Here is a 22,636-nt window from a genome sequence, read left to right on the forward strand (position 1 = left end):
ACATGTTCCAATGCAACATCGTGATTTCACTGTATATTTCCTGCTGAAGTTAAAATGTAATTTTCTAAAGCGTTCTAGCATTTACTGGATGTATAATGGACCAGTCAATACAAGGTTGTAAAAATACACCAAATATTAAAAACAAAAAAAATCCTGTAGTTGCAACTCCTTCCAGATGTCATGGTATCCTTTTACAATGAGGGGGAGGGGACCCCAGTTACTAAGAAGTGACAGTTAGTAATAGGGTGTTCAGTTATTAGAAATGTATTTAGTTGGGTTTGTGTTGACCAGGAGAACCACATCGTAAATTCCCTGCTGGTGCAAAGGTTGTGGATCTCTTAAGACATCTAGACAGACTTACATGCCGTGCTGGGGAGAAGCCAGAGGAGCTGGTGGTCGTGGTAGATGTAGGTACCAGTGACGGGACCTCCATGGTAGCATTCTCTGAAATGCTTCCAGTTCCATACGCAGGACCAGGTAGACAGGCAGGACTGTGGGGTCTCAATGCGTGGATAGTGTGGGAAGGGTTTTATGTTTGTTAGGAAAGAAGGAGCCTATCCAATAACTCCTCACTTAACGTCATCCCAGTTAACATTGTTTCCTTGTTACGCTGCTGATCAATTAGAGAATATACTCGTTTAAAGTTGTACAGTGCTCCCTTATAACTGCTGTGTGGCAGCCACCTGCTTTGTCCACTGCTTGCAGAAAGAGCAGCCCTTTGGAGCTAGCTGGTGGGGGCTTGGAACCATGGTGGACCAGCAGCCCCCTATCAGCTCCCCTAAATTCCCTGTGCTGCAGCCACCCAGCAGGCTATCAATGGCTAGGCAGTTCAGGTGTCCCTCCCCCCACTGCCGTGTGCTGCTCCTGCCCTCTGCCTTGGAGCTGCTCCTGGAAGCCTCCTGCTTGCTGTGTAGAGGGATGGGGAGGGAAAATAGGGGTGCTAATGTCAGGGTGTCCCCCTCCCCCTGCTCCTGCACTCTATCTCCACAGAGCGGGGGCGGCATGACAGGGCTCAGGATGGAGGGAGCTTGCTGGCAGCAGCTCCTTTCTCAACTTGCTGATCTACTTAAAAAGGCAGTATACTTAGAGTGGGGTCAGCATACTTAAAGGGGCAAAGCACAAGTCTCTCTCTCACTCTCACACACACACACACACACACGGTGTGTGTCTCTGTCTCTCTCTGCCATGCTCTGTCTCCTCTCTCCATTCCTGCTGCCTTGTAGTGTGAAGCTACATTAACAACAATGTGTTAACCCTTGAGGGCTCAGCGAAGTGCTAGTTCATCATTTAGCAATAAGGCATTCCCTGGGAAATATCCCACCCTCTTCCACCCTCTGACTCCACCACCTCAACCAAGCTTCACAATCATCATTGCTGTGTACAGTATTAAATCGTTTAACACTTATGCTGTGTGTGTGTGTGTGTGTATATATATATATGTATATATATTTATTGTCTGGTGAAAAAAAAATTACCCCCCCACCCCACTTTACATTAATTCTTATGGGGAAATTGGATTCACTTAACATTGTTAACTTAAAATAGCAGTTTTCAGGAACATAACTACAACGTTAAGCTAGGAGCTACTGTACAAGAAGGATGGGTTGTGCCTAAACCAAAGCAGAACCAGATTGCTGGCATGTAAAATTAAAAATGTTGTAGAGGAGTTTTTAAACTGAGGTCTGGGGGAAAGCCAACAGTTGCGGAGGAGCTCACGGTTCAGACAGACACGTCTCTTTGGGGGGGTTGGGGGAAATCTGTTAATGGATATTCTCTATACCCTAGTAAAGAGGCGAGGATAGAAGTTGATAAAGTACAGGTAGGAGCTGAAGAGAAACAGTCAAATGGAAAAGTTGCATTCATTTATTCTGTGATAAGTCCCAAAAATATCTGTAACTATAATATGTCTGTCAGAGACAGCAGAGCACCAGTCACATGAAGGAAGATAGCTAATATTGACAAATTTTATAAGTGCTTCTATATAAGTGCGCAAAGTCTAAAAGTTAAGATGGATGAAATTCAGTGCCTGGTATTAAATGAGGATATTGATATAATAACCATCACAGAAACTTGGTGGAACTGTGATAATCAGTAGGACATGATAACACCAGAATACAAAATCTATAGGAATGACCAAGTAGATCGTATTGGTGAGAGAATGGCACTATATGTGAAAGAAAGCATAGAATCAAATGTAATATTAAATCAGACTGTACCATAGAATCTTTATGGATAGAAATTCCATGCTTGAAGAATAAGAGTCTAACAGTAGGAATATATTACTGACCATCTGACCACTATGGTGATTATGAAATGCTCAGGGAGATTAGAGAGTATATAAAAAATAGAAAACTCGATAATAATGGGGGATTTCAACTATCCCCATATAGACTGGGTATATGTCACTTCAGAATGGGATGCAGAAGTAAAATTTCTAGATAGCATTAATGACTGCTTCTTTGAGCAGCTGGTCCTGGAAGCCACAAGGGGGGGATGCGGTTCTTGATTTAGTCCGAAGTGGCACACAGGATCTGGTCAAGAGGTGACGACAGCTGAAAGCTTGGTAATAGTGACCATAATGTAATTTAATTTAACATCCTTGTCGGAGGGAAGGTACCAAAGAAGCCCATCGCAGTAGCATTTAACTTCAAAAAAGGGGAACTGCACAAAAATGAGTAGATTAGTTAAATGAAAATGAAAAGGAACAGTCACAAGAGTGACATACCAGCAAGCTGCATGCAAACTTTTTTAAAAAACACCATTATAGAGGCTCAAGCTATATGTATATCTCAAATTTAAAAAAAAAAGGGGGGAGGCGGAGAGAAGGATCAAAAAATACCACCATGGCTAAACAGAGTGAAAGAGGGAGTTGGAGATAAAAAGACATCCTTTAAAATTGGAAATCAGATCCTACTGAGGAAGATAGAAAGGAGCATAGACTCTGGCAAGTCAAGAGTAAAAGTAAAATCAGGCAAGCCAAACAAGAATTTGAAGAGTAACTGGCAAGAGACACAAAAACTAAGAGAATTTTTTTTTTTTTTTTTTTTAACATACGTCAGAAGCAGGAAGCCTGCTAAATCATCAGTGGGGCCACTGGACAATTGAGGTTCTAACTGAGCACTAAAGGAAGCAATAAACGGAGAACCTCAATTAATTCTTACATCAGTCTTTACAACAGATTCATTCCCATACCTGAGCTATTGTTTCTGGGTGACAAAGCTGAAGAACTGTCCCAAACTGAGGTGTCAGTAGAGGTGGTTTTGGAACAAATTGATACATTAAACACAATAAGTCCCCAGGACCAGATGGTATTCTTCCAAGAGTTCTGAAGGAACTCAAATATGAAACTGCAGAACTATTAACTGTGGTATGTAACCTATCACTTAAATCATCCTCTGAATCAGATGGCTGAAGGATAGCTAATGTGACACCAATTTTTTTTAAAAAGGCTCCAGCGGTGATTATGGCAATTGCAGGCCAGTAAGCCTAAGTTCAATAACAGGAAATTTGTTGAAACTCTAGTAAAGAACAGAATTATCAGACACGTAGAGGACCAACAAATCGTGTTCAAATCAAGATGGCTTTTGTGAAGGGAAATCGTGCCTCACCAGTCTACTAGATGTTTTTGAAAGGGTCAACAAATGTGGGAAAGACTGATCCAGTTGATTTAGTGTATATGGACTTTTTGACAAGGTCCCTCATCAAAGGTTCTTCAGCAAAGTAAGCAGATGTGATAAGAAGGATGGTCCTCTCGTGGACTGCTTAAAAGACAGAAAACAAAGGGTAGGAATAAATGGCGAGTTTTCAGAATGGAGAGAGGTAAATAACAGAGTCCCTCAAGGATGTGTACTTGGTCCAGGTTTCATAAATTCATAAATGATCTGGAAAAGGGGGTAAACAGTGTGGTGGCAAAGTTTGCAGATGATACAAAATTACTCAAGATAATGTCTAAAGCAGATTGCCACTAATTACGAAGGGATTTCATAAACTGGATGACAGGGCAAGAAAATGGCAGATGAAATTCAATGTTTCTAAATGCAAGTAATGCGTATTAGAAAAAAAAAATCTTAACTATACATACAAAATGATGTGGTGTAAATAAGTTGCTGCCTCTCAAGAAAGATACTGTCATCATTGTGAATAGTTCTCTGAAAACATCTGCTCAATGCTCAGCGGCAGTCAAAAAAGCTAGGAAAGGGTTAGCTAATAAGACAAAATATCATAAGCCCATGGTACACCCATATCTTGAATACTGCACGTAGTTCTGGTCAGTTCATCTCAAAAAAGATATGTTAATATTGGACAAAGTACATAGAAGGGCAACAAAATGATTAAGGGTATGGAACAGCTTACATATGAGGTGAGATTAAAAAGACTGGGACATTTCATCTTGGAAAAGAGACAACGGGGGGATACTGTAGAGATCTACAAAATCATGGATGGTGTGTAGAAAGTGAATAAGGAAGTATTATTTACGCCTTAAGATAACACAAGAACCAGGGGTCACTCAATGAAATTAATAGGCAGCAGGTTTAAAACAAACAATAGGAAGTACTTTTTTGCACAGTGCACAGTCAACCTGGGGAACTTGTTGACAGGGCATGTTGTGAAGGCTAAAACTATAACAGGGTTTAAAAAAGAATTGGATAAGGTCAGGGAAGATAGCTCCATCAGTGGCTATTAGCCAAGATAGTCAGGGATGCAATCCCATGCTCTGGGTGTCCCTAGCCTCTTACTGCCCAAAGCTGGCAGTGTATGACATGGGATGGATCTCTCCATAATTGCTTTGTTCTGTTCATTCCTTCTGAATCATCTGATATTGGCCACTGTTGGAAGTGTCAGGATCCTGGGCTAGGTGGACCATTAGTCTGACCCAATATGACTGCTCTTATGTTCTTATAACGTCCCCTAACATAATATTAAGTGTTTGGACTGTGGTAGTTGTCAATAGTTGGCTCATGTTCAGAGAATTTAATATAACTTCGGCTGTAATTGCCAGAAATGCATGTTAATCCTGGATTCCAACATTACAGTTGCAGATGTGCTTCTTGTGTAAATAGCTGAGATGTATCATTTTGTAAACAAACTTCTCTGAGGATGGGTCATGTTTTGCTCTTAGTCTATGAATTGGATAGCCAGAATACAGCGGATTTCAGTATTTACACAACCAAGCATTTTGCCTTTATTCACAATTAGTTTTTACTCTACTGCTGTTAGAGTTAAAGATTACTTTGTATATAACAGGAATATTTTGCATGAGAGAAGATCAGTTGCTTAAATAAGATATTGATACTGAAGTTCCTGTTTTTCCCTTTTAGTGTGTCTGACCTTAAACATGCAATCCAAACCAAGTATAAGATTGCCATTCAGCACCAGGTACTGGTTGTCAATGGAGGGGAGTGTATGGCAGCAGACAGAAGAGTCTGTAGTTACAGTGCTGGAACAGTAAGTGTATGCTATAGTCTTTCTTTGTCCCCTTACAAAACAAAGTGTTGAAGAGAAGTAAGAGTTACACCTTCCTAATGGTGTGTGGGTTTTTTGGAGGGGGGTGAGGGTTGTGTCCTCTTTTTTTTTTTTCTTCTTTTCTGGAGACCTTTTTTTTGTTCATTCTTGTTTTTAATATCAGGAAATTAGTGGTTTTATGTATAATTCTCTTGGGTGCAATACTCATATAAGTAATTTTCCATGAATAGTTACGTAAGTTATGCTGTTTCCAAAACATGCTAGTGCAATTAGTTGATTGGATTGCATGCATGTTTTATTTCTCAAAGTTCTTTATGAGGATATTTTAATTTTAATATAGGACACAAACCCAATTTTTCTGTTCAACAAAGAGATGATCTTATGTGAACGCCCACCAGCTATTCCCAAAACCACATTTTCAGCAGAGAATGAGATGGAATTAAAAGTTGAAGAATCTCTCATGATGCCTGCAGTTTTTCACACGGTAGCTTCGCGGACACAGCTTGCTGTGGTAAGTTATATTTGAATCCTGAGAATTTAGTGGATTTAAAACTAATTAGAATAACTCTGTGTCACATCAATAATAACTCCAGGCTAGTCATCAATATGAGTTGATTCAAAAAGCGGTAAATGCATCCTATAAGTGTTGGCAGTTTTTCGGATGCCTGAGTTTCACGTTTGGATGTATTGAAGTGTGCTAAGGTCTTCTGTATCTTGATGTCGCTTGAAGAATCTTCAGAGCATCTCAACATAAATTGTAATTGTGATGGCATCCCCATGGTGCAGCCTGAAACTGGGGTACCACTATACCCCCTTAACTCTTCCACCTGGTCTGTCTCTCACAATGCTTTGCTAGTGACAAGCAACAAACCTCTCCAGGAACTGCTATAACTCAGCACAACAGCATGTGGAGCCCCACACCCAGCTATATGGCATGAATGCTCCCAAAGCCACTCACGAATCACATAGAGAAAGGCACCAGCCAATTCCCCCCAGCTTCCCAGCCTTGCACCCCCAGACTATACTGTCTCACCCTGGCCAGAAGTCTGAACAGTGTAAGTTTATTACCCTGTCTGCCCCTCTCCCTCAATATGGAAAGGACATGCACCAGCCTTTGTACCTGAGCTGAGATTTTCCAAGCACTTCAAACAAATCACACTGTTCTAGATAAAATATAAAACAGATTTATTATGGAAAGAGAGATTTTATTATGGAAAGAGAGAAGGCATCAGGGGTCAGAGATAGTTACCAAAGAAAATAAGAGATAAGCACACAATCTACATTTTAAACTTTATGATGCTAGGTAGTATTTAGCAAGCAATTTTCTCACCTCACTGCATGTTACAGTTCTTAATACACAGGTGTCTCTTGAGCCTGGACCAGTTTCCTCAGTTGAAGTTTTTGTCTTCTCAGTGTTCTTGTTGCTTCAAGCATAAGTGGAGGGAGGAGAAAGGCCAAGGCAAGGTGCCATTGTTTCTTATATCCTTAGTCCATGTGCCTAGGGGCCGGTTTTGTTCAATATCTTCATTAATGATCTGGAGGATGGCGTGCACTGCACCATTAGCAAGTTTGCAGATGACACTAAACTGGGAGGAGTGATAGATATGCTGGAAGGTAGGGATAGGATACAGAGGAACCTAGACAAATTAGAGGATTGGGCCAAAAGAAATCTGATGAGGTTCAACAAGAACAAGTGCAGAGTCCTGCACTTAGGAGAGAAGAATCCCATACACCACTACAGACTAGGGACCGAATGGCTAGTCAGCATTTCTGCAGAAAAGGACCTAGGGGTTACAGTGGACAAGAAGCTGGATATGAGTCAACAGTGTGCCCTTGTTGCCAAGAAAGCCAATGGCATTTTGGGCTGTATAAGTAGGGGCATTTCGAGCAGATCAAGGGACGTGATTGTTCCCTTCTATTCGACATTGGTGAGGCCTCATCTGCAGTACTGTGTCCAGTTTTGGGCCCCACGCTACAAGAAGGATGTGGAAAAATTGGAAAGCATCCAGCGGAGGGCAACAAAAATGATTAGGGGACTGGAACACATGACTTATGAGGAGAGGCTGAGGGAACTGGGATTGTTTAGTCTGCGGAAGAGAAGAATGAGGAGGGATTTGATAGCTTCTTTCAACCACCTGAAAGGTGGATCCAAAGAGGATGGATCTAGACTGTTCTCAGTGGTAGCAGATGACGGAACAAGGAGGAGTGGTCTTACGTTGCAGTGGGGGAGGTTTAGGTTGGATAATAGGAAAAACTTTTTCACTAGGAGGGTGGTGAAGCACTGGAATGCGTTAACTAGGGAGGTGGTGGAATCTCCTTCCTTTGAGGTTTTTAAGGTCAGGCTTGACAAAGCCCTGGCTGGGATGATTTAGTTGGGGATTGGTCCTGCTTTGAGCAGGGGGTTGGACTTAGATGACCTCCTAAGGTCTTTTCCAACCCTGATATTCTGTGATTGTAAGACACTTGCGTTGTAAGACATGTCCTGGTGGGCTTTGCTGAATCAATAGGTTGAGCAGTCCTCCTGGTGTGGTCTTGTGCAACTGAGTCATAGAATTAAGCAGTCCCCATTGTGTGGTATTTGGGCAACTATCATTGAATTGTAAATCCCTTGATTGCAACTTCTCTGCTAATTAACGGTCATTGAACACCCTCCTTTTGTGGATTCTAGCAAATTTACAGCATATTTCAGTAACAACTATACAACAAAATCTCATAACTTCATACTCATTGATGGTATACATATTTGCATAGAACAGTGGGCTTCAGCAGATCATGACGTTTCATATGATATCTTACATGGCATGTTTATTATAAAATAGCACAACCACATATGAATAATTAATATGGGGGTTACAGGATGCCATTTTGAGGTGCATGTGTCACAGTAATAGAGCTTCCAGGAAACATTTTTGTGGATTCATGATATTTGCTAAATGTATTGTACGCTGCTGATATGGACACTATCACTTTTCTCTGGTTGTTTGAGCTTTAATGCCTTTTGCTTTATGTTCAACATGCTTAAGTCTATCTCAGCTTGAGGACAGGAAAACTTACCAGTTGTTTTTCAAATATTATTAAACCAAATAGAATCTTGGTGGATACAGTTTTAAAAATTGTACCTTTCCAATCTCCTGTCTAAGTTTTGGAGGGGTTACAAAAATAAGATTCATTTCCCAAAAGTTTGTGTAGATCTTGGTTCTTCACTTACTTGTCCTTGAGTGCTAGTTTTCCACTTAGATAGTAAAACACTCTTGAGTTCCATTTGAATCTCTCTGAATTAGTGTATTTGTACAGATAGGAAATGAATGTTTCCTACAATAAAGGCATCTACAGATGAAGTACATGGTATTGACAACCGTGTAGATCAGGTTCAGGAATGTGGAACACTGCATTCAATATCTGGACTGATTGCTTCTCTTCATACTAATAGAGGTTAATGAAGAAAATGAAGGCAATAGAGAAGTGAGCTAAATGATAAAAATGTTAATCATCTTCATTGTACACAGGTAACTGTTGATGTCTCCAAACATGGGAAGATGTTTTGTACCACATGTAATAGGCAGATCCAACTTGATTCATAATGGAAATACAAATCCTTCCTTTCAATAGTATTTTAATAGGCTATCTGTCTTGGGACTAAAAAGTTCTCTCAGTTCTGGTGACTGATGTGTCTGGTGCACTCCAAAATAAAATTTGTCAACTGTTTTTGAAATAAAAGTGCAAAATATGACACAACAGTATTGTGACGGGGCGGGACTCAGCATTTTGGCGCCTCCTGCTGGCTGTCATGGGAATTAGCTCTCAGCCCTGCCAGTCTGCCTTCAGCTGGTGGTGTCTGGCTTGCATGCCTGCCATCTCTGCTGTCTCCATTCTTTGGCCTGGCGTCACTCCCCGGACTGCAGCGTCATCTTCTGGGCACGGTCCTCCGACTGTGCCCCCACTCCTGTATCTCCCCCCTGCCAGGGGACCAGCAGTCCCTAGACCCGCCACTAGCCTCAGCGGCCTACTGCAATCCCAGTTCCAGCCCCTCTCTTCAGGGGCACTCTGCAGTCTAGATACTGACCACTCTCCTCATTGGCAAGTGGGGCGCAAAAGGCTGGGGGCAGGCACTCACGCTACTCTGGGTTCCAACCCAGGGACCCTATAGTTGGCAGCCAGATACTGCCCTCCTCCAACCTGCTGCCTGTTTTCCCTGGGCCACTTCCTTGGTAGCTCTTGCACCTGCTCAGCCCTTGTAGCAAGGCATCAGCCAGGAGTTCACCCTCGCACTCTGCTGCCCCTGCCCAGCACTCCTCTATCTATGGCACTTCTTCAGGCAGCCAGTCCTCCTCCCTTGCCCTACAGGGAGAGAGTCCCTTCTTCTCTGAGCAGCCCTTTATATATGGCCCTTGCTGGCACTGATCTGCTGCTCCAGCATGGCTTCCTCCTATTAGTGGGCTCAATAAGCCCTTTCCTGATTAGTGGGTTCTGAGCAGCCTCCCTGGTGCTGCTTTTAACCTCTTCTCCCTGTGTGGGGTAGCCGCCCCACCACAAGTATTAATAGGAATTGTTGGCGATGTGCTGGGCTTGATGCACTCCCCAGTGTGGAGGGCAGTTTCTTCCCTTGCCTGCTAATTTGTCAACCAAGGAAGAACTTTTTAAATTGGCTTTAATAACCTGACTTCCGTGTGTCCTTAGAGAGAGGACATGGACAAATCTTTGGTCTAATGGGATCAAACTTATCTCTAACATTCTGGGGGTGGAGAACAGAATAAAGTGTTCTTGCCCCCCACATGCACATTACTTTCTCACCCTAACTTTGGAGAGATTTCCCATCTCCCTGTGGGGGGAAGGTGGTTTAATGCTGTGGTACGCCAACCTTTTATAAGCCCAACCTCCCCCCTTGTAAACCTTGGTAGGTTGTTGCGACCCAGAGGACCCCCCCTCACAGAGAGGCCCCCTGACCCAATTCCCCCCTGCCCTCCAGTGGCCTATTGGGGTGGGAAGGACTCAGAATTAAGATTATAGATGCTCTGAACAGAGATGAATAGCTATGGAATGCCCCACTGGCAACTGGTGGAGGTGAGCTGACACATCACCAAAAAACCCACACAGCTCCCCGCACAGTCCATGGGGGCTTGAGTGTGAGGGGTGGGATTTGGGGGTCTTGGGTTGTAATGCAGTAGGATTTGAGAGTTTGGAGGTTTTGGGAAAGGACTTGCGGGGCAGAAGGGCCTGAGGAAGGGTGGCAAGCTGATAGTCTTCACCCCACCCTCCAAACACAGACCCCATTCATGGCCCATGTGGGGCAGGATAAGGTGGGATTTGGGGTACAGTGGGGAAAGATTTTTGGGGGGTTGGTATGTGGGGGGAGTTCATGGCCGTGAGCTAGGGAACCTTGGAGGTCTGGGTTGGCAGGGCAAGGTATGGAAGGCAGTTGTCATCTGGCTGTGGAGGTTACTTATTGGAGAATATGACACCAACCCCTCCCTCACATCTCATATCCTGTGTGTCTGGTTGGGGTTGGCTCCCTACTCTGAGCATTGCAAACCCTGGGGTCTCAGCATCGCTCAGGTGTGGCCTAGCCCAAGCACCATGTACAAATATTTGGCCCAGGGGGACGGACGGGGCCAAATATGTGTGTATGGTATTGCAACCTGGTGCATATGGTCACACAGGGCCATTCACCCAGATTTACCGAGCGGCTACCGTCTACTCCCTCCCCACCCCTGCATCATGATGGACGGTCAGCTGAGCCAAACCTCAATGGTGCTGTGACCCTATGCATCAGGTCTCAATGCCCAGAGCAGGGAGATGACATCAGTCAGCCCCGTAACCCTTTGATTCATTTTATGACCCAGAAACCCTAGTTTACTGGATAAGGCACAAGACGAGGACAATGATGGTTCTTTGAAGCAGCATGGAGGGGATTTGGAAAAAAAGGGTGGAGAAAAGTGGGGATATGACTATTAAAATGTGTACCCCAGTATCCCTGTGGGGAAGATTATGGAATGGTTGCACCTGTGCTCCACACCCTGGGATTAATGAGGATTCCTGGGTCAGCCACAAATTTCCAGTGTGACTGTGGGCAAGTCACTTAATCTACCTTGTACCTCAGTTCCCCCATCTATAAGAAAGTAGATAATACTTCTGTACCTCACGGGGTTGCTGTGAGGATAAATTTGTGAACTGTAAAGTGCTCAAGTAATATGATAAGGGCTATATAAGATATTTGAATATTTATGGAGACAATCAGACTGACATCCATACAACTTTCTCCCCCACTTTGATTGGCACTGTGTAAGAGGGGTAATACAGGTCAAGGACTGTAATAATTACGATGTCTGCATGCCCTTGCCTCACACAGGAGGGAACTGGACCCAGGATATGGAGTAGCAGGTGGAGAGCTGAGTTGCCCATCCCTCTTCCTCCAAGATTCCTCCCTTCTATAAGCAGTTCTTTCAGTTCCCGTCTGGAGCTGTGGTTTCTGTTTTTAGCTGTGATAATGGACCAAACTACATAGTTAGTGTGTGTGCTTAAGGCTCTATTTCTTCTGGACAGAGCCTTACATTGCGAGTGTCTGCTGGGTTGAGTATAGAAAATAAATGTGATTATAATTTTAATACAAATCAGTCAGATTAATTTTTCTTAAATCTGAAGGAGATACTAATAACCTGTGACAATGTGTGCAGTTTTTTATTTACTGGAATCTCTTATTTTTATCCATAAACACATAATGTAGATCCTATTCAGAAGTGTTAGAATACTTGCCACCAGTAACTATCTTGCCACCAGTAACTAGGAAATCACATATTTCGGAATGCCTCTTATGGGTCTTGATCACCTATACTAAGGATCCCAGAAGGATGAGCATATGCTGTGTGTGGTGTGCCTTTTTGTGGCAGTCTTCTGCTCGTAAGCAATAAAGGGGTAAAATGGTGTGGTTACTTGTCTGATGCCATGTTGCTGCTTTGTTTGCAAAAGAAGCATATCCATAAAATGCAAGGAATTCTTCAAATTATTCCAGATAAAAAAAAAAAGATTAGCATTTAAAGAGAGCACTGTTCTGGGCTTTAAAATCTGGGTCTTGTATTTCCAGCTCTGCCACTAGCCTTGTGGGTAACCTAGGGCAAGTCATTTCACTGCCCAGTGCCTCAGTTTCCCCATGTGTAATATGAAGATAATACTTCCTTTGTAAACTGCTTTGAGATCTAGGGATGAAAAGCACTATATAAGAGCTAGGTGGTATTATTATTAAGGGGGAAATGAATAAACTGTCATACTCCTTCTCCACAGTTAATTTTGTCCTACAGTTTGTCTTTGGATATTATAGGCTTGTTTATTAGACAGCTTATGAAACACGTCAGCAAGATCTGTCTCTTGGGGAATCTCTATAATCCCCTCCTGTGATTGGAAGATCATAAGTATAATAAAACCATGGTGACTCTGTTGCATGATAGTACAGCTCTCAGAGAGATTGTGAAGAAGGATTCTGTAACCTTGTACTCTACAGAGTAGTTTTTCATGGTGTCTGTTTTGAAGCAATATGAAGAGGAATTCAGAACAAATGCGGGGCGGTGGGAGGGTGGAAATGTTACTAGTCACTGTACAATCTCCTGATATCGCAATGGTGGGAGAGTTGTGACTGCTGCTGCATTCCACACCCAGGATACAATATTTGCTTAAGTATTTTCCCCATACTAATTAGTTGGGGAATGTGGAAATCATGTTCCCATGCTGTGTCTGTAATAGTTTGCAGGTCATATTTCATATGACATGCCGTTTTCCAAATGCAATATGATTTATAGTATATGTCTGAAAACATTATCTCCTGTTACCAATGATAAACAGTGGTTTCAAGGAACAGTTTAAACTAGGGGGGTGATATTTATTACTTCGATTTCAGCATCACCTATGAGCCTCTATCTTTGAGCTCATTGTACAAACAGAATAGGATAGTGCCTGCTCTAGAACACACAATACATAATTTGACGAGACATAACATTAGGATACGATAAACAGTAAGAGGATGAGAAAAACAGTAAAGGCATGCATTAACATAGGATAACTATATGGCAGGGATCAGCAACCTTTGGCACGTGGCTCTCCAGGGTAAGCCCCCTGGCGGGCCGGATCGGTTTGTTTATCTGCCGCATCCGCAGGTTCGGCCAATTGCGGCTCCCACTCATCGCAGTTTGCCGCTCCAGGCCAATGGGGGCTGCGGGAAGCTGCGGTCCCCACCATCAACCTCAGCCTGGACCAGTCCACACAAGAGGTCCACTTCCTAGACAGTACAGTGCTAATAGGCGATGGTCACATAAACACCACCCTATATCAGAAACCTACTGACCGCTATACTTACCTACGTGCTTCCAGCTTTCATCCAGACCACATCACACGATCCATTGTCTACAGCCAAGCTCTAAGATACAACCGCATTTTCTCCGATCCCTCAGACAGAGACTAACACCTACAGAATCTCTACTAAGCGTTTTTAAAACTACAGTACCCACCTGGTGAAGTGCAGAAACAGATTGACAGAGCCAGAAGGGTACCCAAAAGGCCCAACAAAGAAAGTAACAGAACACCACTAGCTGTCACCTACAGTCCCCAAACTAAAACTTTTCCAGTGCATCATCAAGGATCTACAACCTATCCTGAAGGATGATCCCTCACTCTCACAGACCTTGGGAGGTAGGCCAGTCCTTGCTTACAGACAGACCCCCAACCTGAAGTAAATACTTACCAGCAACTACACACCACACAGGAACACCAGCACAGGAACCAAACCCTGCAACAAACCCCAATGCCAACTCTGTCCACATATCTATTCAAGGGACATCACCAAGGACCTAATCACATCAGCCACACTGTCAGGGGCTTGTTCACTTGCACATCTACCAGTGTGATATATGCCATCATGTGGCAGCAGTGCCCCTCTGCCATGTACATTGGCCAGACTGGACAGTCTCTACGCAAAAGAATAAATGGACACAAATCTGACATCAGGAATCATAACATTCAAAAACCAGTAGGAGAACACTTCAATCTCTCTGGTCACTCAATAACAGACCTAAAAGTGGCAATTCTTCAACAAAATAACACTTCAAAAACAGACTCCAATGTGAAACTGCAGAACTGGAATTAATTTACAAACTGGACACCATCAGATTAGGCCTGAATAAAGCCTGGGAGGAGTTGGGTCATTACAAAACCTAAACCTAATTTCCCCAATACTAATTTCCCCCTCCTTCTTGTCAACTGTCTGAAATGGACCACTGTCATTACCACCTAAAAATTATTTTTCCTCCCTTGGTATTCTGCAGTTAAGTGAATTGTCTCGTTAGACTGACCTCACACTTGGTAAGGCAACTCCCATCCTTTCATGTATTTATATCTGTTCCTGTATATTCCACTCCATGCATCTGATGAAGTGGGTTCTAGACCACAAAAGCTTATGCCCAAATAAATTTGTTAGTCTCTAAGATGCCACAAGAACTCCTCGTTTTTTTGTTGATACAGACTATCACGGCTACCACTCTGAAACCTGAAAACATAGTATTATTCATGATGATCAAAATTTACATAGAGGCAACATAAAAGAAATGCTGCTTCCAAACTTACTAGAGTTTAAGGATATTTATTTTTGACATGATAATGATATACAATTTTATGTGTTAAGCTAAAGTTATGAAGCTTTAACTTCTTGAATCTCAAAATCTTCTGTCCTTACATAATTGTCTGACTCCACCCCTGTCTGATTTGAATAACTTCCTGAAAATGTGAAAATGTAAACAGATAAAAATAGAAAAATGCTTAAAATTAAACACTGATATTATCTGCCTAAGTTTTTTATATATATAAAATATATATATAAAATAGAATTCTACCAAGCGTAAATAAAAGGAAATACCTCGCCAAAATTTAAAAAGGCCAGTGGGAAAATGCATACTTTAGGGGTAGACCAAGCCCCTCAATACAATGGGAAGAATAACAGTATGAAAAGTGTTACAGAATGTCAGTTCACTGCTCTCACCCCTCTGAGAGGCAATTCTCTTCACCTGAGAGATCCAGTGCAGGTCCTGAGGTTCCGAATGCTGAGGCATCCTGATCTTGACCCAAGAAGAGCCCTCCTATTCATGTAAGAAGTGTTAAGTGACTTTCCTCTCCCAAGAGAGGGAATCTTTAACTAGAAGTCCTTTATGGACATTAACCTGGGTTTTGAAAGCGTAAAGGTCCAAAGTCGCCAAATATAAGCAGCCTCAAGAAAGATGGTCCCTTCATGAAGATCAAAGATGCCAAGAAGAAATTATCTCCAAGCCAGAAGACTTCCTGGACAACTGAAGGGTGAGATCAATCCCACTTTGCTCTAAAGCATAGGAATATTTAAAAGTCAGAATTTAAGATTCCAGGGAATTTCTGTGCTTTGAGGGAAGCCAGAATTCGGCCTTGAAGAGCAAAAATACTGCCTTTCTAAATCCCTTGTAGTTCAGAATCTTGTTCTATAAATCCAGACCATTGTTCCGGATCCTTGAATTGAAATTCCAAATTAATAAACTTAAGATATCCTGATTCAAACTAAATACCAAGAAAGAAATAAAGCCTTTAGCAACCTTAATATTTGAAATATTTTCCTAAGAATCACAAGTGGCCTGAGTTACATGATTTAAACCTAATGTCTTGTAACTAAGTACTTGTGCCTAAAATGATTTGGTCTTCCTCTACAGAACACTGTAATGAGAAGGAAATAATATTTGCATTTTTGTATCTTCGGGGTGACCTAACAGTTACCAGGTTACTAAAACTTTTTGCTGTTGCTTAAAAAACTAGACTTGAGATCATAACTACATTTAAAAATCTGGAACTGTACTGTATGTTAGATCTCTGTGAAAATTCAGTATTTGATGGTTAAACTTTGTTGTCTTGTTTAAACTCAGTTCCTAACTTCAAAGGCTACCGAAAACTAGCAGCTTTCTTAAATCACTGTTCTGCTCTGCAAGGGTGTATAAAAATCAATGACTTTTTAAAAAAAAAATCAGATTTTTTTGTTTAAATTGAATTTTTAAATTTAAATTTAACCTATTTCAAACTTAATTTTAAATTGACAACTTATGTTAAGGCCTAAACTAGTTATCTGTTAAAATCATTTAAATTAAATACGAGATAAACAGCAGTACATGTTGCTAATTTTTAAGGAAAATCAAACCACTGAACTGCTGGGAGTCATTGGCTAAGCATCTGGAGCAAGAGTTTAAGTGCTAAATCATTTTTTTTACAGCAATAGCCTCTTCTGCAAGTGCAGAGAGAATATTTTCTTAATTTCAGTTTATTCAACTAGTTCATTTCAATGACTAGGTCATTCAAAATGCAGAAACCCATTGGGAATTGAAAAACGAAGAAAGCTTGTTTCTTCCCCCCCACCCGCCTTCAAATCTATGAGTGAAAACTAGGTGAACAAGGTGAGATCCATTTAGTTCTAAAATCTTGAAGGCATGGTGACCAGAAATAATCAGTTCAATTCACTGATTACAGAAATATTTTTGTTTAATCAGTTTTAAATGCAAAATGTTTTGATAAATGATTTTTTGTTATGTCTCCAGCACATTTAAGGAAATTTTCTCTAATTAAAAAGAAAATTTAAATGCTGTTTTTGTGCATTTTTAATTTAAATTGAATTTCCATCTAGATGGAGCTTGACAAAAATCAAAAGTAAAAAATAAGCTAGTAAATAAGAAATCCTCTTTTGGCATTTTCTAAACTAAAAAATGTAAAAAATTAAGATGCTGATTACATGTAGGTTAAGCTATATAACTGCTTAAATAAATGTGTATAGCTATAGTGTATCCTCCTAGTTAGGAAAAAGACGCACCAAATTTAGTGTAAAGGCTATATAGGCAAATCAACATGTTTTAATGGTTACCAACCATGAGAATTGAACTTTATTTAGGAAAAAATCTAAAATTTACAAACACAAAATGCAGTTAAAATCAGTTATTTAAATCAAGGTTTCCTACTTGCTGATTTAAATCATGATTGAAATTGCTGATTTAAATTACTTTGATTTAAACAAACTCTGTTTTCTTCCCCATATCCTACACATTTACCCCTCACAACTGTGATGTCTCTGTATGTGTGAGAATTACCTTCCAATGAGAGAAGCATCCTCAGATCCCTTTGTCTTGTAACATTACACTGTGAGTGAGTAATTTCAAAATCTGCCTTCTGTCCTTATTTGAGTGTTATAAACTTTAGAATATTTTTACACTAACTTTAACTGTGTTGTGTGTTTCTAACTAGAGTTACATAATGTGTTAATACTGTGCATGCCAAACTAGCCTTATCTCCATACTTCTTGTGGTAACTTAAATAGTTACTGTTTTACCTTTTGTCTATTTCAAATACCAAGAGCAATATATTTCTTGATATTTCTGTTTCTGTTACAGGGCTTACCCATTGGTAGATGTCATTACCTTCAATACTCTCTCAGGTTACATCTACACTACAAAAATAAATAAAAAAGCCTTATGGCAGCAAGTCTCAGAGCTCAGGTCAACTAACTTGGGCTTGCAAGACTCAAAATAGCTCTGTAGACATTGCTGCTTGAGCTGGAGCTAGGCTCTGACTGCTGTTTTTAGCCCTGTAGCATGTGCCCGGGTCAATTGACCTGACCTCTGAGACTTGTTACTGTGGTGTGTGTGTGTTTTGTTTCTGTGATTTTTTTTTTTTTTTTTGCAGTGTAGATGTACCCTCAGAGAGCTCTTTCTTTTGCTAATTAACTCAAACACCAGTATCTCCCTGCCATACACTGTTTGCCTATCGATTCTCTAAAGACTGTTCCCCAAGCCTGGTTGGTTCAACTTCAGTTTTATCAAATTGATTAATCAAATTACTTTCTGAACTCTCACAGTTATAAAATTGTGTAACTCCACCAAACCCAAAGCTAGTTTATTTACCCTGTATTATTATTTTAACAGTCACACTGTGTGTGGTTATTATATCTTTGCTTTCCATGTTGTCATAGGACACACTCTTAGCTGAAGTGTGTTACCTGAATATTGCTTATTTTGAAGCTGTAGTTGTCATATGCCTGTGGATTTGTCCTAAAAATCATGTTGAGCCCTCAGAATACTTTTTCCTTAAGACAGAAGTAAGAGACGTAGTAATGGTTTTGCTAGCTTTTAAGTTGATGCTGCTTTCAATTACATTGTCATATATGACCTATCTAGTTTCATCCAAATTCATTCGTTAGTTTAAAAGTTTTGATGTCAAGTTGAATTCTAGTTGTTGTTGTAAATTAGTTAAACTGATGTTATACTTGGTTGTGTGATACTTTTTCTTTAAGTTTAGCTGTTGAATTATGTTAATAATGCTTAGCTACTCATTAATCTTAATTAGGGTAAACAACCTGTTGATACTGTTAGTGTCCTAAGGAATTAAGTGAAATCATTATGCTTGATGCACATAGCTTTTTGAATTTTACACTCAAATTTATGGTACTAGTCAAGTCAATATAGTTAACCAACCTTGCTTTGTATTTTAGAATTTCATGTTTAGTTAAGATGTACCTTTAAAATATTGCTACATTGCATCACTCATTTTATGTACCTTTCTTTTATATACTTAACTCATTTGCATAATTCTTATTGGTTTAATTGTTAGTTCCTTTTGTCATTTTTAATTACTTAAACATTTTGTTTATTTCAAAGTCAAATTCAGTTGTTTATTTTATGGGCATACTTTAATGTATAGGAAAAAGAGTCCTTGGTAAATTTTATGTGGATTACCTCATGAGTGCATTTTCATTAATAACCATAATCAGTAATTCAGTATTTTGATTTGGTTTTCCTGAACTAACTTTGTGAGAAGCAATTAATAATTCCATCTAATTAACTCTCTCCCAATTATCAATTTTAATAATTGTTTGTTTTCTTTTGGTAATGTTACTTGGTGTCCAACCCCTTGCTATTCCAAAAATGCTACGGATTTGTATTCAAGATTTTGGTATGGAGGATTCCTAGCATTTCCTTTCCCTTTTTCCATCCAATTCTCATTCTGCTTCACTTAAACCTGTTTACTGAGCTGTCTCCTACCCTTGTCCTATCAAAATCAGAATGAGATATAAACAGATCAAATAAACAGGAAGACTTCACCTGGAGAGTAGTACCATGCAACTAACAGGGTCTGTTTTTCAAGTATGGCTGCTTGATCACCAATTTAACATAGAACCTTCTTAGTCTGTGCCAGGAGGACAGAAACATCTGGAAGAGCAAGGTAATATGTTTCTGTAAGGGATATGGTATTACCACTATCACAGGAACATAGGAACTGCCGTATTGGATCAAACTAATTTCTGATTTGGTGTCCAGTCACCAACAGTGGTCAGAACCAGATGCTACCGAGAGAGGTGCAAGAAAACCCTGCAGTTAGTTTTGGGAAAACTGAGAGAAGTTTTATCCTAAATGCCAATAGAGGTTGTCTGTTGTCCTGAGTAATGAGAGTTTTATGTCCCTTCTAAAAAAGGTCTAATTTTTAAGTATTTACTATTAATTCTTGGGTACTCCTTCTTATCCTTTATAAATGTCAAAGTTTTGACTCCTCCTAAGCTTTTAGCCTCATTGATATTGTGGCAGTCAGTTCCCTAATATACTCATATGTTCTAGGAAAAAGTTTTGCTTTATCCGTTTTGCATTTTCCATATTTGTATTTCATTGAATGTCTCCTTGTTTTTTTGTATTATGAGATCAAATGAATAGAAGTTTCAGTTTTCCTTTTTTGGCACCAGTCATCATTTTGTATATCTCCATCATGGCCCTTCTTGTTCATCTCTTCTCTATGGTACATACCTCCAGTCTCTCTTGATACGAGTGTCTCTCTATGCCCCTAATCTTTCATATTCCCCATCTCTGAACCTTCTCTCTTCTGCTATATCCTTTTTGAGATGGCATGACCAGAACGGAATACCCCATAGTAGATGAGGGTATACCATAGATTTGACATATTTTTGATGATTTCCATTTCATTCTTTGTGTCCTAACATTGATGCGTTTGACCACTGCCATACATTGAGCAGAGGTCTTCATTGAGTTAATGACAGTGATGCCCAGGTCTCTTTTCTGTTTGTTGCACAGTTAATTTAAAATCCAGTAAGGTGCATGAGTAGTTCAAAGTATTCCCTTTAATGTGAATTACTTTGCATTTGTCAACACTGAATTTTATCTGTAATTGTTGCCCGTTCGGATAAGCTGCAGCATGGATTAAATTTTCAGCCATCTGCAAATTTTTCCACCTCCATGTTCACCCCTTCCAGATCATTGATAAATGCATTTGACAGAACCATGTGGCTCCTCACTGTTAACCTCTGGCTATGATGAAAACTGACCATTTATTCTTTCTTGGTCAGTCTTGAATCAGAGCCTGGCTACATAACAATACCTTGCATTTCACACCATGACTATTGAGTTTCTTTTGAAGCATTTTGTCAAAGGCTTTTAAAAAGTCTAAATACCTTATGTCAACTAGTCTTCCTACGTTTTTAAATATAACCCTCCTATTTACATTTCGGTGTCCCTGCACTAATTTTTGGTACCTTTCTTTCCTCAAGCATATTAAGCTTAATTATATGTGAGTCATTGTCACTTTGTGGCTCAAATGTAACTACTACTTGAACCAACTCCAGCATGTTACTTTCGTAAATATCCTTTTTCTGAATTGGAGGCCAGTAGCATAAGCCTATTAGAATATTTGTATTCTTATAATTTGTAATTTGTATTCATATGGATTCAACTGTTTGATCTTCTCTGCTTAGAATTTCTATTTCAGTGGATTCTGTGGAATCTTCTAGTCTAGATCTAGCACTGCTTTTCTACACCTTTAGCCCAAGTCCTTTGTGCATAGTTTATAGCCACATGTTCAGTATCCCATTGTTTTTTTGTGATTACACGATGGTCAGTAATGCCTGTTTATGTCAAGGTACTGCTTCATTGCTGGGCTTTAGTTTTTTAAGCTTCTCTCATATGTATATACACTTTTTTTTTTTTTAAAAACACGGGCCTCATAGAATCATAGGGTTAGAAGGTACCGCAAAGGTCATCTAATCTAACCCCTTGCCAAGATGGAGGATTTATTGTATCTAAACTATCCAATCTTGTTAAACTCCTTAGCTTAACAATTTGCTAGTTTAACAGAAATTATTTCATGTACCAGTTACACTGCAATTTCTATCATATCATGAGTACAGAGATATTTTTTGTATTATTGACATTTCTAGCAGACCTCTTTGTCCAACTTAGTGATCCTTGACATCTATCAGCTCTCATCCAACTTTTAGTCTAAACAGTCATTTAAAACCTTATTCAGTTTATGTGCCAAAAGTCAGGTTCCCCTTTAATTAAAGTTCTGAGATGGGCTCACTCTACAATGACCCAGTTTGTCAACTCTATAAATAATTCTCTCTGCTCCAATTCAGCAGTTCTGGCTTCAAGGTTCAGTATGTGGTCTCTGAGGGACATAAACTGTTTGCACCAGTTGATCCATGTGCTACCATAAGGCAAGCAGTCATACACTCTGTGCAGTGAATGAGATATTTCTGACCCTGAGTAATCTGCTACTGGTCGTCTACATACTTTAACTGAGTTTTAGCTCTCTGATTAGTAGATTATTCTATGCATAGTCTTTGTTTAAGGCAAAGCTTTTAGTGGTTTATTTAATTTGATTTCAAGGATCAAATATATTTACTAAAACTAATTAAGTGATCTACTTACACTTAGCCTCAACTTACCTGTGCTGTTGCCTCTCACCATTCAGTTTGGGGCTCTTCTTTGCTTTTGGAAATTGCAAATGCTTCTGTGGAGACTAGAGGTAAGGCAGGCCTCTGATTTAGCCTTCCCTATCTGGGTTGAACAGGTATGCCACAAATCCCAAGCCATTACCCAGATTGTTCTTTTTACTCCAGTGAAGAAAGAATAATAAAGTCTGAATGTGCGGATCTATTTTTGAAACAAGAACCATGAACCCCTTTCACACTCACACTGGTAATCCTCCCCAGATATTGGAAATGATGAGGTTTAATCTTTGACTGAAGGATCACCAGAAGATTCATACTACTCTGGACTGCCCTTATTAACAGATTTGCCTTTCGTATGTCAAGATATTGCCACTGTGTCTGAAATAAACACGCTATCAATTCAGGGCAACT

At 40.2% G+C, this 22,636-nt stretch overlaps 1 protein-coding gene across 13 annotated transcripts in view; it reads left to right on the forward strand.

The window, feature by feature from the left end:
• The window catches only part of RB1CC1 (RB1 inducible coiled-coil 1), a 169,135-nt gene that overhangs the window by 20,592 nt on the left and 125,907 nt on the right, over positions 1-22,636 (forward strand). For 9 of the 13 annotated variants that reach the window (XR_012157218.1, XR_012157217.1, XR_012157216.1 and 6 more), the window contains exons 4-5: positions 5,319-5,445; positions 5,804-5,974. Coding sequence is in view for 6 of the 13 variants with exons in the window: in XM_073331179.1 (XP_073187280.1) it covers positions 5,319-5,445; positions 5,804-5,974 (298 nt within the window). In the remaining 7 variants the exon portion in view is untranslated. Of the gene's footprint in view, positions 1-5,318; positions 5,446-5,803; positions 5,975-22,636 lie in introns of those variants that run through there. The other 4 variants (XM_073331186.1, XM_073331182.1, XM_073331185.1 and 1 more) reach the window with 4 other exon arrangements.

Source organism: Lepidochelys kempii, chromosome 2 (genome assembly GCF_965140265.1).
Source record: "Lepidochelys kempii isolate rLepKem1 chromosome 2, rLepKem1.hap2, whole genome shotgun sequence".
In the NCBI taxonomy this organism is placed as follows: domain Eukaryota; kingdom Metazoa; phylum Chordata; order Testudines; family Cheloniidae; genus Lepidochelys; species Lepidochelys kempii.